We start from the raw sequence: 17,871 nt of genomic DNA, 5'->3' as shown, positions 1-17,871 counted from the left end.
TATACAGGTCCTTCTCAAAAAATTAGCATATAGTGTTAAATTTCATTATTTACCATAATGTAATGATTACAATTAAACTTTCATATATTATAGATTCATTATCCACCAACTGAAATTTGTCAGGTCTTTTATTGTTTTAATACTGATGATTTTGGCATACAACTCCTGATAACCCAAAAAACCTGTCTCAATAAATTAGCATATTTCACCCATCCAATCAAATAAAAGTGTTTTTTAAGAACAAACAAAAAAAACATCAAATAATAATGTTCAGTTATGCACTCAATACTTGGTCGGGAATCCTTTGGCAGAAATGACTGCTTCAATGCGGCGTGGCATGGAGGCAATCAGCCTGTGACACTGCTGAGATGTTATGGAGGCCCAGGATGCTTCAATAGCGGCCGTAAGCTCATCCAGAGTGTTGGGTCTTGCGTCTCTCAACTTTCTCTTCACAATATCCCACAGATTCTCTATGGGGTTCAGGTCAGGAGAGTTGGCAGGCCAATTGAGCACAGTAATACCATGGTCAGTAAACCATTTACCAGTGGTTTTGGCACTGTGAGCAGGTGCCAGGTCGTGCTGAAAAATGAAATCTTCATCTCCATAAAGCATTTCAGCCGATGGAAGCATGAAGTGCTCCAAAATCTCCTGATAGCTAGCTGCATTGACCCTGCCCTTGATGAAACACAGTGGACCAACACCAGCAGCTGACATGGCACCCCACACCATCACTGACTGTGGGTACTTGACACTGGACTTCAGGCATTTTGGCATTTCCTTCTCCCCAGTCTTCCTCCAGACTCTGGCACCTTGATTTCCGAATGACATGCAAAATTTGCTTTCATCAGAAAAAAGTACTTGGGACCACTTAGCAACAGTCCAGTGCTGCATCTCTGTAGCTCAAAAGTGGCTTTACCTGGGGAATGCGGCACCTGTAGCCCATTTCCTGCACACGCCTGTGCACGGTGGCTCTGGATGTTTCCACACCAGACTCAGTCCACTGCTTCCTCAGGTTCCCCAAGGTCTGGAATCGGTCCTTCTCCACAATCTTCCTCAGGGTCCGGTCTCCTCTTCTCGTTGTACAGCGTTTTCTGCCACATTGTTTCCTTCCAACAGACTTACCATTGAGGTGCCTTGATACAGCACTCTGGGAACAGCCTATTTGTTGAGAAATTTCTTTCTGGGTCTTACCCTCTTGCTTGAGGGTGTCAATGATGGCCTTCTAGACATCTGTCAGGTCGCTAGTCTTACCCATGATGGGGGTTTTGAGTAATGAACCAGGCAGGGAGTTTATAAAAGCCTCAGGTATCTTTTGCATGTGTTTAGAGTTAATTAGTTGATTCAGAAGATTAGGGTAATAGGTCGTTTAGAGAACCTTTTCTTGATATGCTAATTTATTGAGACAGGTTTTTTGGGTTATCAGGAGTTGTATGCCAAAATCATCAGTATTAAAACAATAAAAGACCTGACAAATTTCAGTTGGTGGATAATGAATCTATAATATATGAAAGTTTAATTGTAATCATTACATTATGGTAAATAATGAAATTTAACACTATATGCTAATTTTTTGAGAAGGACCTGTGTATATATATACCAGCTATTGAACCCGTTCTACGCCCGGGTGGCTAGCATCTATATTGGTATATGGTCTCCATCCTGGTATGTGCTGCTCCATCCTGCGTCCCCATCCTGTCATGAGCTGCTCCATCCTGCGTCCCCATCCTGACATGTGCTGCACCCATCCTGCACCCCCATTCTGACATGTGCTGCTCCCATCCTGCACCCCCATTCTGACATGTGCTGCTCCATCCTGCGTCCCCATCCTGTCATGTGCTGCACCCATCCTGCGCCCTCATCCTGCCATGTGTTGCACCCATCTTGCGCCCCCATTCTGTCATGTGTTGCACCCATCCTGCGCCCCCATTCTGTCATGTGCTGCTTCCATCCTGCGCCCCCATTGTGACATGTGCTGCTCCCATCCTGCGCCCCCGTTCTGTCATGTGCTGCTCCCATCCTGTGCCCCCGTTCTGTCATGTGTTGCTGCCATCCTGCGCCCCCGTTCTGTCATGTGCTGCTCCCATCCTGCGCCTCGGTTCTGTCATGTGCTGCTCCCATCCTGCGCCCGTTCTGTCATGTGCTGCTGCCATCCTGTGCCCCCGTTCTGTCATGTGCTGCTCCCATCTTGCGCCCCTGTTCTGTCATGTGCTGCTCCCATCCTGCGCCCCTGTTCTGTCATGTGCTGCTCCCATCCTGCGCCCCTGTTCTGTCATGTGCTGCTGCCATCCTGCGCCCGTTCTGTCATGTGCTGCTGCCATCCTGCGCCCGTTCTGTCATGTGCTGCTCCCATCCTGCGCCCCCGTTCTGTCATGTGCTGCTCCCATCCTGCGCCACCATTGTATTATATGCCCCCCATAAGATGCTCCATTATATATGCCCCGTATGCTGCTGCCATATATATAAAAAAAAAAATACCATACTCACCTATCGTCGCTGGGCGCCGAGTGCTGGGGGCCTGAGCAGGCGGGGACACCGGCGCGATGTGGGGGTCAGGTGCCGGTATCACCGCTAGCTCAGGCCCCCAGCACTTGCTATACTCACCTGTCTGTCCCGTTCCAGCGCTGCGCACCGCCATCTTCCGGCTCCTCTGGCTGTGACTGTTCAGTCAGAGGGCGGCGCCGGCGCGCATTAAGCGCGTCATCGCGCCCTCTGAACTGGGAACGTCACAGCAGAGGAGACGGGAGATGGAGCCGCATGCAGCGCTGGAACGGGGGACAGGTGAATATACTTACCCTCCTGGCGGTCCCTGACTCTTCGGTGGAGATCGCGGTGTGCGTTCAGTGTTTACGCATACCGCGATCTCCTGGGAGCGTCACTCTGTGAGGCCCAGACTGCGCCGGCACTTGCGCAGTCTATAAAGGCTTCGGACAGAGTGACGCTCCCAGCGTTATATTATAGATATATATATATATATATATATATATATATATATATATATATATATATATATATATATATATATATATATATATATACACAGTGGGGCAAAAAAGTATTTAGTCAGTCAGCAATAGTGCAAGTTCCACCACTTAAACAGATGAGAGGCGTCTGTAATTTACATCATAGGTAGACCTCAACTATGGGAGACAAACTGAGAAAAAAAAAAATCAGAAAATCACATTGTCTGTTTTTTTAACATTTTATTTGCATATTATGGTGGAAAATAAGTATTTGGTCAGAAACAAACAATCAAGATTTCTGGCTCTCACAGACCTGTAACTTCTTCTTTAAGAGTCTCCTCTTTCCTCCACTCATTACCTGTAGTAATGGCACCTGTTTAAACTTGTTATCAGTATAAAAAGACACCTGTGCACACCCTCAAACAGTCTGACTCCAAACTCCACTATGGTGAAGACCAAAGAGCTGTCAAAGGACACCAGAAACAAAATTGTAGCCCTGCACCAGGCTGGGAAGACTGAATCTGCAATAGCCAACCAGCTTGGAGGGATGAAATCAACAGTGGGAGCAATAATTAGAAAATGGAAGACATACAAGACCACTGATAATCTCCCTGGATCTGGGGCTCCACGCAAAATCCCACCCCGTGGGGTCAGAATGATCACAAGAACGGTGAGCAAAAATCCCAGAACCACGCGGGGGGACCTAGTGAATGAACTGCAGAGAGCTGGGACCAATGTAACAAGGCCTACCATAAGTAACAGACTATGCCACCATGGACTCAGATCCTGCAGTGCCAGACGTGTCCCACTGCTTAAGCCAGTACATGTCCGGGCCCATCTGAAGTTTGCTAGAGAGCATTTGGATGATCCAGAGGAGTTTTGGGAGAATGTCCTATGGTCTGATGAAACCAAACTGGAACTGTTTGGTAGAAACACAACTTGTCGTGTTTGGAGGAAAAAGAATACTGAGTTGCATTCATCCAACACCATACCTACTGTAAAGCATGGTGGTGGAAACATCATGCTTTGGGGCTGTTTCTCTGCAAAGGGGCCAGGACGACTGATCCAGGTACATGAAAGAATGAATGGGGCCATGTATCGTGAGATTTTGAGTGCAAACCTCCTTCCATCAGCAAGGGCATTGAAGATGAAACGTGGCTGGGTCTTTCAACATGACAATGATCCAAAGCACACCGCCAGGGCAACGAAGGAGTGGCTTCGTAAGAAGCATTTCAAGGTCCTGGAGTGGCCTAGCCAGTCTCCAGATCTCAACCCTATAGAAAACCTTTGGAGGGAGTTGAAAGTCCGTGTTGCCAAGCGAAAAGCCAAAAACATCACTGCTCTAGAGATCTGCATGGAGGAATGGGCCAACATACCAACAACAGTGTGTGGCAACCTTGTGAAGACTTACAGAAAACGTTTGACCTCTGTCATTGCCAATAAAGGATATATTACAAAGTATTGAGATGAAATTTTGTTTCTGACCAAATACTTATTTTCCACCATAATATGCAAATAAAATGTTAAAAAAACAGACAATGTGATTTTCTGGATTTTTTTTTCTCAGTTTGTCTCCCATAGTTGAGGTCTACCCATGATGTAAATTACAGACGCCTCTCATCTTTTTAAGTGGTGGAACTTGCACTATTGCTGACTGACTAAATACTTTTTTGCCCCACTGTATATATGTTTGCACTTTCTTCACCTGTGTGCACTTATGATAAATATTTTGGTTATGTAAAGTTTTGTTATGCAATGTTCAAGAACCGTACCTCCCATAAAGGGATGCTTCAGTTTTTCACTAGTTAACCTGTTCACCTGCATATCCAAAAATGTCTTTAACCTGTACTCTTGTTTTTCTTTCCCAGTCCGGGAGTACTGGAGTTAACGGGGGGAGTGTAACACCCCAGATACCCGGTTGTTACAGTGATGTTGCCTTCCTTTCGGGGAGGGCGGTATCATGCTTGGAAGCAAGGGGGAATCTCTTTTCCAGGTAAGGCACCCACACACAACACGTTCTGAATCCAGGCCAGAAGGGGGAGCTCAGGACCCAGATTCAGGGGAGCTTTCCTCAGCTTTAAGTGTACGGGTCTGGAGGAGGAGTTTGGTTAGTTGGAGAGAGACACTGAAGAGAAAGGAAGTCTGGAACGGAGTGCAGACTATGGAGCCGTGCAGCCAGGACTGAGCTGCAGCTCCAGGGAAGGACGAGAACCCGAGGGGTGTTGAATGTGGTGGAGCTATTGAGGGAAGGTGCAAAGTAGTGGAAAAAGGGCACAGAGGGGAACTGCGACCGGACACCCTCAGAGCCAGAGCGCAGGAACCTGGCACCTGGAGCCCGAGGTCGTGTTGTGCTCCAGGACATGAGGCAGAACCAGAGGGCATTGACTGTATGTAATTTGCCCACACCACACCTGAAGACGAAGCAGCACCTGAAGGGCCCGGGTCATGATAGAGACCCTGTAAAATGGCTCAATCTGCCCGCCATACAGGTACCTGTCTCAGGACAGGGGAAGAAAGGGGTCCTTTGCCAGCAAGCTTCAGGCAGCAGGGACCTCGCACATCAGCGCAAGTAGGAAAGGCTTACGGACATCACCAGGAAGAGGGATCTACCTTTGCCACCAGGCCAGCCGGGCCATACCGGTACTCTGGACTGTGGGCTGCTACTGCCAGTAAACCAGGTAAAGAATTTACCACTCTGTGTCCTCCACTTATTTAACAGCATACACCATCCTTACCATATACCTTGGGAGCTCTGGGGACCCCGCTTCACCTGTGGGAAGCGTCACCATCTTGTTGCCACAACATCACCCCAGAGGACCCCTTTAAGCAGCGTTGGTCCCATTGACCGAGAATCAGAGGTGGCGTCACGAAAATAGACTTTCACAATTCCCTTAAAAGACCTTTCCCCTTTTATTGAGTCCCAGGGCCACGGATTGGGTTACAGCCACCATGACATCCCCTTTAAGTGCGACCGGACCCTGTACAGAGTACCCCAAGGCCCAGGCGGGCGACTCATATACACGGGATGTTATACCAGTTGGATTTATACACAGTTTGGGCCTGATTCATTACACATTTGTGCCTTTTTTCTCGTTTTTGGTGTTTTTCTACTGTTTTTCATTTACACCATATTCTTCCTTTAATTTGCTCCTTTTTACAATCTATTTTATAAGTATTTGTCTCTTTTTTTATGTTTGCGAATGTGAAAATTGTCGCAGCTTTCATATATTTTCATCTGATTTATCAAATGCAACTTTAAAAAAAAAGTTGCAAAAAATGATAAGGACAATAATAAAGACCTTTTTTTTATTTTGAGCAAAATTCACAAGCCATTTTGAAGAATTTGTTGCAAAAAACATCAAAGGATACCACAAAGAAAAAACACAAATGACAAATCATGCCCTTAATATTATAGTGGGTAAATATATTCACTGGATGTCATACTGGCAACATATAAGCCTGGTTATTATACTGGGTGGAAATATTAGGTTATTACACACACTTGAGTTTAAAATAGGTAAATATACACTGGATGTTATACTGGGTTAATACTCATTATCTGCAGTAAATATACAATGTTTTTTTTTACTAGATAAAAGTAATCTGTCAACAGGGTTTTGCTACCCCATCAGAAAGCAGCATGATATAGAGAAAGAGAACCTGACCTGATTCCAGTGATGTGTCACTTACTGGGTTGATTGCTGTAGTTTTGCTAAAATCATTGTTTTCTCTGCTGCAGATCTACCAGTTCTCTGACCCCGCCCACACCACTGATTGGCAGTGTACACTGTGCATAAGAAGATAGCAGCCAATCAGTGGTGTGGGTGGGGTTATACAGAGCTCAGCATTCAGAGGACTGCTAGGTCTGCAGCAGATAAAACTGTGATTTTATAAAAACTACAGCAAGCAGCCCTGTAAGTGACACATTGCTGCAATCAGGGTCTCTCTCTTCATTATACTGCTCTCAGATTAGACCCTTTAAACATATGTTATGAAGGATAACTATACACAGTGGATATTATCTAGTACTTGCAACATGGATGCCAATTGGCTGGAGTGATGGAGTCTCGGGTAGTGGGTGTAGGTGCTTTATGCAATTCACTAAGGAGGAGTCGTGTGATTGTGCGTCCCTCCGGTTATTCCGGATGTTTATTTTCGCCATGTTATTCTTATTTCATTTATGAACCCCTCTTTCCCATGGTCAAGTGCGACTCCTCTTACCTGTGTGGCCCACAGTTGGAGCAGCAGGGCCCTGCGCTGCATTGTCGTAGTTACACCCAGCTCCTGCAGGTGGCGCTGATAGCTCTCCAGCCATTTACTTCTGCCAGGTTTTCTGCAGAGTTTCTCTGGGTCCAGTAGCCCCCAAAGCTTCTCCTTTATAGATCTGAGCTCCTTCTTCTCCCCTACACAAGACAAGGGCTCATTAACCTGTGTGTATAATAGGGGCTCCTGGATTATTATAGGACAGACGGAGGTTATCGGGGGTCTGCTGGGGAGGGGGGGGGGGGGTGTGTGCGTGTGCGTGTGCGTGTGCGTGTGCGTGTGTGTGTGTGTGTGTGTAGAAGTTTTTATAACCAGTAAAAAAAAAATACGAGTTTGGTACCAAAGTAATTGTGCTGATCTGAAAAATTTTGTTTCTAAAATTCAAAAGCAGAATTGTAGGTTTTTTTTTGTTCTTAATGCCTTTTTTCCCCACTTTGATCATTTTTTTTTTCAGTGCGTTAAATGTTAAAATAAATGGTTTAATTCAAAACTATGATGCAAATAATAAGTCCTGATATGGCTGTGTGACAAAAAAAAACACACAAAAATGAAAGCTGAAAAATTAAAACTGTCTCTGACAGGAAGGGGTTAAACAGCTGCATGGTAAAATGACTACATATAGTCTTACAGTAGGTGAGAAGCACAGCACTGGTCTATAGTGTATAAGGTGTGCCAGCACTGCCCTCTAGTGGAGCTCAGGATGACTGCAGCTTTCTGTACACATCCAGTAATACCAGCAGGTTATTTCCAAGGGACGATTATTATTATTATTATTATTATTATTTATTGTTATAGCGATTGACCACTGTTCTGCAATTTTGTCTCCTGACTCACCGGCAGATAATTGTCCACGAGCGCTCTTCATCAGCAGCCGATCGACTTTCCTAAATTCGTTGTAAACATCCAGCGAATGTCTGAGGTCATCTTCCCCACCCTGGTTGGACTCTGAGCCAAAGAGGGTTAAATACCCAGATCTGAGAGACAAGGAAGCCACCATGTTATCTGCAGCACCCCCTTTCTATGTCATATCATGAAAAAAAATCAAAATGCTGAATGTACCGTAACATCACACCGTAGCTGAAGTGTAGCAACCCGTCGTCTCGCCACATTGTCCCCGATTCGCTGCTTAGAACTGAGGAAAGATGGCAGAACATGGCGCTAGCCAGCTGCCGCAGACTCTGCTGTTGTAGATGCCTATAAAGAAAAAACAAGAAAAGAGCAAAAAGCTAAATGATGGAAGACACACAATGGGTCGTCGCTGTTGTCACACAAGGAGCAGTCACCGTTATGTTTTTATATAAGTGGTGGTCACCATTATTACGCAGAAGGGGCGTTAATAATTATGACGCACACAGGGTGGTTGCCATTATTCCACACAAAGGGCATTCATCATTATTACATACAAGGGGCGGTTGCAATTATTATGCACAAGGGGAGGTCGCCATTATTAGACACTAGGTCGCACAAGGGAAGGTCGCCATTATTACACACTAGGTCGCACAAGGGGAGGTCGCCATAATTAGACACTAGGTCGCACAAGGGGAGGTCGCCATTATTACACACTAGGTCGCACAAGGGGAGGTCACCATTATTACACACTAGGTCGCACATGGGGAGGTCGCCATTATTAGACACTAGGTCACACAAGGGGAGGTCACCATTATTACACACTAGGTCGCACATGGGGAGGTCGCCATTATTAGACACTAGGTCACACAAGGGGAGGTCACCATTATTACACACTAGGTCGCACAAGGGGAGGTCGCCATTATTACACACTAGGTCGCACAAGGGGAGGTCGCCATTATTACACACTAGGTCGCACAAGGGGAGGTCGCCATTATTACACACTAGGTCGCACAAGGGGAGGTCGCCATTATTAGACACTAGGTCGCACAAGGGGAGGTCACCATTATTAGACACTAGGTCGCACAAGGGGAGGTCGCCATTATTAGACAATAGGTCGCACAAGGGGAGGTCACCATTATTAGACACTAGGTCGCACAAGGGGAGGTCGCCATTATTACACACTAGGTCGCACAAGGGGAGGTCGCCATTATTACACACTACGTCGCACAAGGGGAGGTCGCCATTATTACACACTAGGTCGCACAAGGGGAGGTCGCCATTATTAGACACTAGGTCGCACAAGGGGAGGTCGCCATTATTAGACACTAGGTCGCACAAGGGGAGGTCGCCATTATTAGACACTAGGTCGCACAAGGGGAGGTCGCCATTATTAGACACTAGGTCGCACAAGGAGAGGTCACCATTATTATACACTAGGTCGCACAAGGTGAGGTCGCCATTATTAGACACTAGGTCGCACAAGGGAGGTCGCCATTATTAGACACTAGGTCGCATAAGGGGGGTCGCCATTATTAGACACTAGGTCGCACAAGGGGAGGTCCATATTATTACACACTAGGTCGCACAAGGGGAGGTCGCCATTATTAGACACTAGGTCGCACAAGGGGAGGTCGCCATTATTAGACACTAGGTCGCACAAGGGGAGGTCGCCATTATTACACACTAGGTCGCACAAGGGGAGGTCGCCATTATTAGACACTAGGTCGCACAAGGGGAGGTCGCCATTATTACACACTAGGTCGCACAAGGGGAGGTCGCCATTATTACACACTAGGTCGTACAAGGGGAGGTCGCCATTATTATACCCAAAGGGTGGTCGCCATTGTCATACACGGGGTGAGGTTGCCATTGTCATACGTAAGGGTATGTCACAGTAACACACATGTGGGGTGTTCACCATTGTGATTACATATGGGGGGAATATGCAGTTATTATTTTCAAGTGCACAGGGACGGTCAGGATCTGTATGGCGGGCACCATCCATATCCTACATTTCGCTATGACAGCAGGTAACAGCCAGTTCACCTGCAGCAAACTTGGACATTGACTAGCCAATGAGAGGAGTTATTTATTATCCTGTGACCTAAGCCCCGCCATCTTACCATAGTGTTGCATTGTGGGCCGTCTCATACCACCACTATTATATGTCCAGAACCATATATACCATACCATACTCCTCCCCCAAGATACTACCATAATTCATACAGATATTACCCTTTCCTTTACTATTCACAGGATCCTTACGTTTTTAACATTTTCCTCTCCATTGCAGGATCGTAATCAGGGAGGCAGACATCAAACATCCTTTCCATTAATATCCTTGCATATTTCCCAAAATCAAGCTTGTCAGGAGACTCCATGAGGACGCCATCATAGGAATGGGGGTCCAGCAGCACTGTAACAAATTTCCCAGCAACCTTTATCTGAGGGGAACAACAAGAAGCCATGGTGTGTTAGGGGCGTAGAATTGTGAGGGTATTCAGTTTGGGGGAAAAAATGGCGATGGTTGATTGTGAGAGGGGGTACGATTGTGAGGATCAGAAGTGTTGAAGGAATGATGGTAGGGGTCTGCTGTGTGAAGTATATGATAATGAGAGTCCATTTTGTGAGGGGGTATGATTGTGAGGGTCAGCAGTGTTGGAGGCATGATGGCAGGGGTCTGCTGTGTGAGGGATATGATAGCGAGGGTCCATTGAATGAGGGGGTATGATTGTGAGGGTAGTCAGTTTCGGAGGTATAAAGTTGAGGGTGTTAGGCATCAGGATTCTCCCGCTGTGCAGGATAGATCCCAGCCATTATCTGTTACTGTGGTCTCCCATTCAGGTCTGGCCGCTGGGGTTGCTGCTCAGCACAGATGTAGGTCCCAGCTTCTTGTTCAGGCTCATATATACGTTTGGTTACTACTAGCTCTTCAGCCAAGTCTATGGTAATCAGTGACAAATTTCACAGCTCCCAACCGTCCCTCATACTGCGGGACTTTGTTGATTGTGAGGCTGTGCACCACAGGCCCGCACAGACTCTGCTTCTCCTGCACAGCCAGCAGGAGAAGCAGCCACACGTCTCCTTGATTAGGCCATGCCCCCTCCGTATCTTCTGGTTACTGTGTGGTGTTAGAGCAATCCAGTGCAGCCTGTTAGCCAGATCAATCCAGGGCAGCCTGTTAGCCAGAGCAATCCAGGGCAGCCTGTTAGCCAGAGCAATCCAGGGCAGCCTGTTAGCCAGAGCAATCCAGGGCAGCCTGTTAGCCAGAGCAATCCAGGGCAGCCTGTTAGCCAGAGCAATCCAGGGCAGCCTGTTAGACAGAGCAATCCAGGGCAGCCTGTTAGCCAGAGCAATCCAGTGCAGCCTGTTAGCCAGAGCAATCCAGTGCAGCCTGTTAGCCAGAGCAATCCAGTGCAGCCTGTTAGCCAGAGCAATCCAGTGCAGCCTGTTAGCCAGAGCAATTCAGTGCAGCCTGTTAGCCAGAGCAATCCAGGGCAGCCTGTTAGCCAGAGCAATCCAGGGCAGCCTGTTAGCCAGAGCAATCCAGTGCAGCCTGTTAGCCAGAGCAATCCAGTGCAGCCTGTTAGCCAGAGCAATCCAGTGCAGCCTGTTAGCCAGAGCAATCCAGGGCAGCCTGTTAGCCAGAGCAATCCAGTGCAGCCTGTTAGCCAGAGCAATCCAGGGCAGCCTGTTAGCCAGAGCAATCCACTGCAGCCTGTTAGTCATAGGCACAGTATATATATATATATATATATATATATATATATATAAATATATACTGTATATATACTGTAAGGATATATATATATATATATACATATATATATGTATATATATATACACTGTATATATCCTTACAGCAGTTATGGAGTGGAGCCAGTAGACAGTGGTGTTGTACCAGTGCATGCAGAGTTTGCAGAGATGGGCTATATTGCAATGTGCAGGATCTGTGAGGCAGCAGTGTGGACAGCGACAGGTGGTGAAATTTTTGCTTGCATTGTAAGCAGAGCTGCTGGGACACATCTACAGCCTTAACTGTACACTGGCATCATCATGTGGGTCAATTATACAGTATGGAGCACTGTGTGGATATTATACAGTATGGAGCATCATGTGAGGCCATTATACGGTATGGAGCTTCATGTGTGGCCATTATACAGTATTGAGCATCATGTGGGGCCATTATACAGTATGGAGCATCATGTGTGGCCATTATACAGTATAGAACATCATATAGGGCCATTATACAGTATGGAGCATCATGTGGGGCGGGCCATTATACAGTATGGAGCACTGTGTGGCTATTATACAGCATTGAGCATCATGTGTTGCCATTATACGGTATGGAGCACTGTGTGGCCATTATACCGTATTGAACATCATGTGTGGCCATTATACAGTATTGAGCACCATGTGTGGCCATTATACAGTATGGAGCATCATCTGGGGCCATTATACAGTATGGAGCATCATGTGGGGCCATTATACAGTATGGAGCACTGTGTGTCCATTATACAGTATGGAGCATCATGTGTGGTCATTGTACAGTATGGAGAACTGTGTGGCCATTATGCGGTATGGAGCACTGTGTGGCCATTATACAGTATGGAGCACTGTGTGGCCATTATACAGTATTGAGCATCATGTGTGGCCATTATACAGTATTGAGCATCATGTGGGGCCATTATACAGTACGGAGCATCATGTGGGGCCATTATACAGTATGGAGCACTGTGTGTCCATTCCATTATACAGTATGGAGCATCATGTGTGGCCATTATACAGTATGGAGCATCATGTGTGGCCATTATACAGTATGGAGCACTGTGTGGCCATTATACAGTATTGAGCATCATGTGTGGCCATTATACACTATGGAGCATCATGTGTGGCCATTATACAGTACGGAGCATCATGTGTGGCCATTATACAGTATGGATAAATGTGTGGCCATATTTTTTTCTGTTTATAATTATTGTTTATGAAACAGTGTGATCAGCAATGCTAAATGGGTGTGGTTGGGGCGTGGATATGGGTGTGACTAGTTGCAAAATGGGTGTGGCCAGGGCGTGGCCTAAAATTTGCAGCATTGCACTGCCCGCGCCACTACCTTTGTCCCGCTTTGCCTTCTTCAAAAGTTGGGAGGTATGGTGACATGCAGGAGCAGTCTTGCGCTGTGGACTCTAAGTCCAGAGATCACATTACTGAGCATGTCCATGATGTGGCGGCTTTTCATTGGTGGTCAGATGTTAGCTGCTCTGATGATGTGGCGGTCCCGGATTGGCCGGCGGGCGATGCCTCGGCCGACTGGGCATGAGTGTTTGGGGTGGAGCCTAGCGAAAAGGCTATCGGCGGCGCACGTGGGCTCGCTAGTGTCATTTATGTTTGGTGTGTGGGTGGATACTCTACCACTCTGTATGTTTGTGTGTGTGTCTTTGCTCTGAGACTGTACACACTGGCAGGCAGGTTGCACACTTATGTGGTTTCGTACCCATGGCTCAAAGCCTGAGTCTCTAGTCTGCTACATTCTTAGGGTGCTGGTCAGGCACAGGTTCAGTAGTGTCAGGACTGGGGTAACTGGTCGCTTGGCTTAGCATCTGTTTTTTTCATGTGCGCGATTGGCACAGTTCACTTACAGAGCAAGCTCAACCCTTATGCTATACTTCTCGGTGAAAGCAACAGGGTATTGTACCTAGCGTCAAAGAGCTCTCTTGGCTCTGCATCTGCGTCAGTCGTGTATGTGGTTAGCACCGTTTCGTTGCAGAGCAAGCTGAATCCTCGAGCTTCTATCCCTGTGACCTTAAAAGGGTATAGCACTTTGCATACTCGTGCCGTACCTCTCGGTGAAGTAACTGAGTTTGGTACTCAGTGTTCCGTTCACACTGAGTGGCGTTAACTCAGTGTGTTCAAGGTAACGCTTGCTGTTTAGTTTCGATATTGTTCACGCTAGCAGCAGGGATCATTTCTGCATGGTGGACCCCGGGTTGCGATTGCACTTTATTTATATTTTATTTAGTGCAATCCGACAACCCTAACAGAGGGTCTGCAGTATGCGGGATATGATGATGATTGTCCACAATGTTAGGGATATAATAATGAGGATCCATTGTATGAGGGGATATGAGTGTGAGGGTAGTCAGTTTCAGAGGTATTGTAAGGTTCTCGGTCTCTTTGTTATATCTGCTGTGATTTTCTGTTATTGTAATCTGGTTTTTCCGTCGGCCATTTTGCTTTGTCCTGCTGCAGCTACTTTGCCCTGAGTCAGTATGGAGTTTCTAGCTTCTGTGTTTCCGCCCTGTTCTCAGCCTCTTGCCTTTTTAAGCAGCCTCAGCTGTTCAATCAGTGCTTCTGAATCATGTCTGCAGTCAGCCTGTTACCTGCTCCTGGAAGCCTTGGACTCTCCATCTACTACTGAGGATCTCTGGACACTGGAACTCTGCTGCATGCTGATCTACATTTGCAAGGGAAGTAACAGAGAGAGACTTGGAACCAGTTTGTGCTAAATGTTGGACTTAATGTTTACTCCGACCTGCCGTGCCATCTGCCGTGTCTCCTGCCTGTGTACCTGCAATTGTGTGAAGCCTTTTTCCCTGTGACCTACTTGTATGAAGTAATACAAGCAAGTTATAACTAAACCTCTGTCTCCTGTGTCTTCCTCGCACCCAAGCACAAGACTCTTAACAGACTATGTACAATACATTACAAGATTAAGAAGCCAACTTTAGAGTCTGCTGGGTCTGATGACGCCGAGTCTGCTGTGGACCGTGCATCTGTATATTCCTTCTGTGATGACAGTGGTTGTGACTTCTCACAACTATTTCAGGTGAGCGCATTCCCTTCTTTCCAGTCAGGTGTGTTACCACGGGTAAACACTATTGTGCGCCTTTTTCTTTTCTAGCACTTCTGCCTTAAAGGATCTGGAAAGATGGAGGCTCGCGTAAAGGAATTGTGTGAAGTCACCGATACAATCCTTGCGGATATACAGGCTTTAAAGACCCGCTTTACAAGTCTACAGGATCTTAACAATCACAATCTGCAAGTTTTCGGACAAAATACCCAGGATTTACGAGCCAGGATTGAGGCTCTGGAGGAACGAGTCCAGGCACCATCCCCACCTCCAGGTTCTGGGTTTCCCAAGTTACCCCCCTTTTCGTTTTGGTGGTGAACGTGAAAAATTCAGGGGGTTTATAAACCAATGCAAACTTTTTTTTTCTGCACATGCTTCGCAATTTACCTCAGAACGATCCAAAGTGCTTACTATAATCATGCTGCTCTCTAACAAAGCTCTGATGTGGGCAAATCCCCTGATTGAGACTGAAGATGAGTGCTTGAATAATCTGGATGCTTTCGTTTTAGCCATGGGGCAGGTGTTTGATGACCCTAACCGAGGTGCGACAGCTGAAGCAGCCATGTTAACTTTGCGCCAAGGTAAGCGCTCAGTAGCCGAATATGCCTTGGATTTCAAGAGATGGGCCCTCGATACCACTTGGGACAGTTCCGCCAAAAAAATCTATCTTCCGGAAAGGGTTGTCTCCCATGATTAAGGATGAACTTGCGCGTGCTGACCCTCCCAATGCGTTAGGTGACTTTATTAACTACTGCATCCGCATTGATGCCCGTCTTACTGAACGCAGACAGGAGAGATGGTCTGAAAGTAATCGCATTAACCATTTCCTACCTTCCTCCCCAGCTAGGGAACCTCTGAGCAGGATCACACGGGAACCAGAACCTGAACCCATGCAGGTGGACTCTTTACAGAGACGGGTTAGTGATGCACGCAAAGAACATCGCCTAAAAGAAAAGCTGTGTTTCTATTGCGGTAAGTCAGGGCACTTCATTATAAACTGCCCCAGCCGTTCTCGTAAGACTACTGCAGCAGTCATTCACTGTGAGTGTTGCGAAAGGAGATCAGTCATGTCCGAACCTCAGGCTCCAGAAAGGTCTGCAGCTATAGCCGTTGATTTCTCAGACTTAAACTCCGTTATTTCAGATTCTGATGACTGTGTAAATGCCGCAGTTGTTCAAGTTTCCTCAGCAGTGTCCCAGCTGAGCTGTAAGAAGAACAAGTCACATTGTTTTCTTTCCATCAAGCTCTGGGTTGACTCGGTCTGGGTGTCTAGCTCTGCTATGATTGACTCAGGGGCAAGCGGTAATTTTATGGACATCTCCTTTGCCCAGAAACATGGGATACGCTCAGTGAAGAAGGCTACCCCTTTACAGATGGAGACTGTGGATGGTTCCCTGCTAACCTCTGGGCCAGTGGATCAGGAAACAGAGCCTTTGAAGGTCTTTATGGGTAAGGATCATCAGGAGAGGCTGTCTTTTTTGCTCATCTCTTCTCCTCACTTCCCCATTATTCTAGGGCTACCATGGCTGCAGGCTCAAAACCCTACAATTAACTGGGAGACCAAGGAGCTGCATTTTCCAGAGAAACAGATGGGTCCCAAAGTTTCAGCTTGTTCGGTTCCTAAGATACCCACGTCAGTCTCTGAACTACCAGCTATATACCAGGAGTATGCGGATGTATGTGACAAGAGGAACGCTGACCAGCTTCCCCCTCATCGTCCATACGATTGTCCGATTGAATTATTGCCCGGAGCAGGAATACCCTTTGGTAAAATCTACCCTCTGGCAGGGCCCGAACTAAAGGCGTTGAAGGACTATATTGACGAAAATCTAGCCAAGGGCTTCATACGCCTGTAATGACCAGAGGTCCGAATAAGATCCAGTGAGTCACAAACCAAGACCAAGGCAGAAATCTCCAACGGTATTTACTCAAAGGCAAATTAATCAAGGTAATATGGAGAATATTAAGGCAGATGCACCCCAAAGATACACTAATTCAGCAGCAGCTGAAATCACTGTGCCACTCAAAGGTCTCCTGAGAACTGTGTACTACAACAGACTAGTAAGAAATTTACCTAACAGGCAACTAAAAACAGGAACAAGTGTAAATTGAATGTAGTGTTATTAAGGGAGCCCCTGGAATGGCACATTGAGAATAACTTACACAACTCTAATATAAGATACACCTCTAAAGTAACAATTTAACACTCTGAGCAGAGATACCCGGGTATCTATAACTATGGTACCGTATCCTGAGATGGATTTCCTCTCAGGCAAGAATCAGCAGAGGCTGTAGCCAGTTCATATCTTCAGCGCCAATAAGTTACAGCAAGCTCCTCTTGTCTTGTCGGCCGATGCCGAGCCCAAACGCCGGGGACTTAGTTAGTGGTCTCACGATGTAGTCTCTGCTTCTGTAGCTCCTAGGAATGCTTCCACGACAATCCGTCCGTCTCTGTATCAGCCGTCTGTCCAGACTTGTTTCTCCACTCAATGCACAGGGAATCCACAGACTTCCAAATTCGTACTGGGTTCTTAGCAAAGTCTCCGTCTTTTCTTAGATAAAGGGTTAGCTCCTCTCCAGGAAACGTTTGCAACACAAGTCTCTCACAGAGTTAAACAAAAGGTTAGCTCTTCTCCAGGGGAACGTTAGCAACAAAAAGTCTCTCAAAAGCTTCTTTTCCTCCAAAAACACTTGCAGTAAATCCACACAGTCTCTTTTTAAGATCTCACAGCAGCTTCTCCTTTTCTTCCCGCCTTTTCTCTCTCAGCTCTCACTTCCTACTTTCACTTTACACTCGAGACACTAGACCCCACCCCGCAGCACACATTGTCTCTGGGAGGTCTGTCCTCTGCTGCAACAGGCAAAAACCACAGGGTCCTAGTGCCCTCTCAGTGGGACTACAGTTCACCCTCTTACATGCCACCCCACTAGAGGTTGGCGTCCTCGACA

At 46.6% G+C, this 17,871-nt stretch overlaps 1 protein-coding gene across 1 annotated transcript in view; it reads right to left on the bottom strand.

The window, feature by feature from the left end:
* PTGIS (prostaglandin I2 synthase) overlaps nucleotides 1-17,871 on the bottom strand; it is a 62,001-nt gene that overhangs the window by 9,081 nt on the left and 35,049 nt on the right. The window contains 4 exon segments of the mRNA XM_069750820.1: nucleotides 7,182-7,363; nucleotides 8,058-8,197; nucleotides 8,283-8,417; nucleotides 10,338-10,516. Coding sequence (XP_069606921.1) covers nucleotides 7,182-7,363; nucleotides 8,058-8,197; nucleotides 8,283-8,417; nucleotides 10,338-10,516 — 636 coding nt within the window.

The sequence above is a fragment of the Ranitomeya imitator genome, chromosome 2, assembly GCF_032444005.1.
Source record: "Ranitomeya imitator isolate aRanImi1 chromosome 2, aRanImi1.pri, whole genome shotgun sequence".
Classification (NCBI taxonomy): domain Eukaryota; kingdom Metazoa; phylum Chordata; class Amphibia; order Anura; family Dendrobatidae; genus Ranitomeya; species Ranitomeya imitator.
This window is presented reverse-complemented; position numbering and strand designations above follow the sequence as displayed.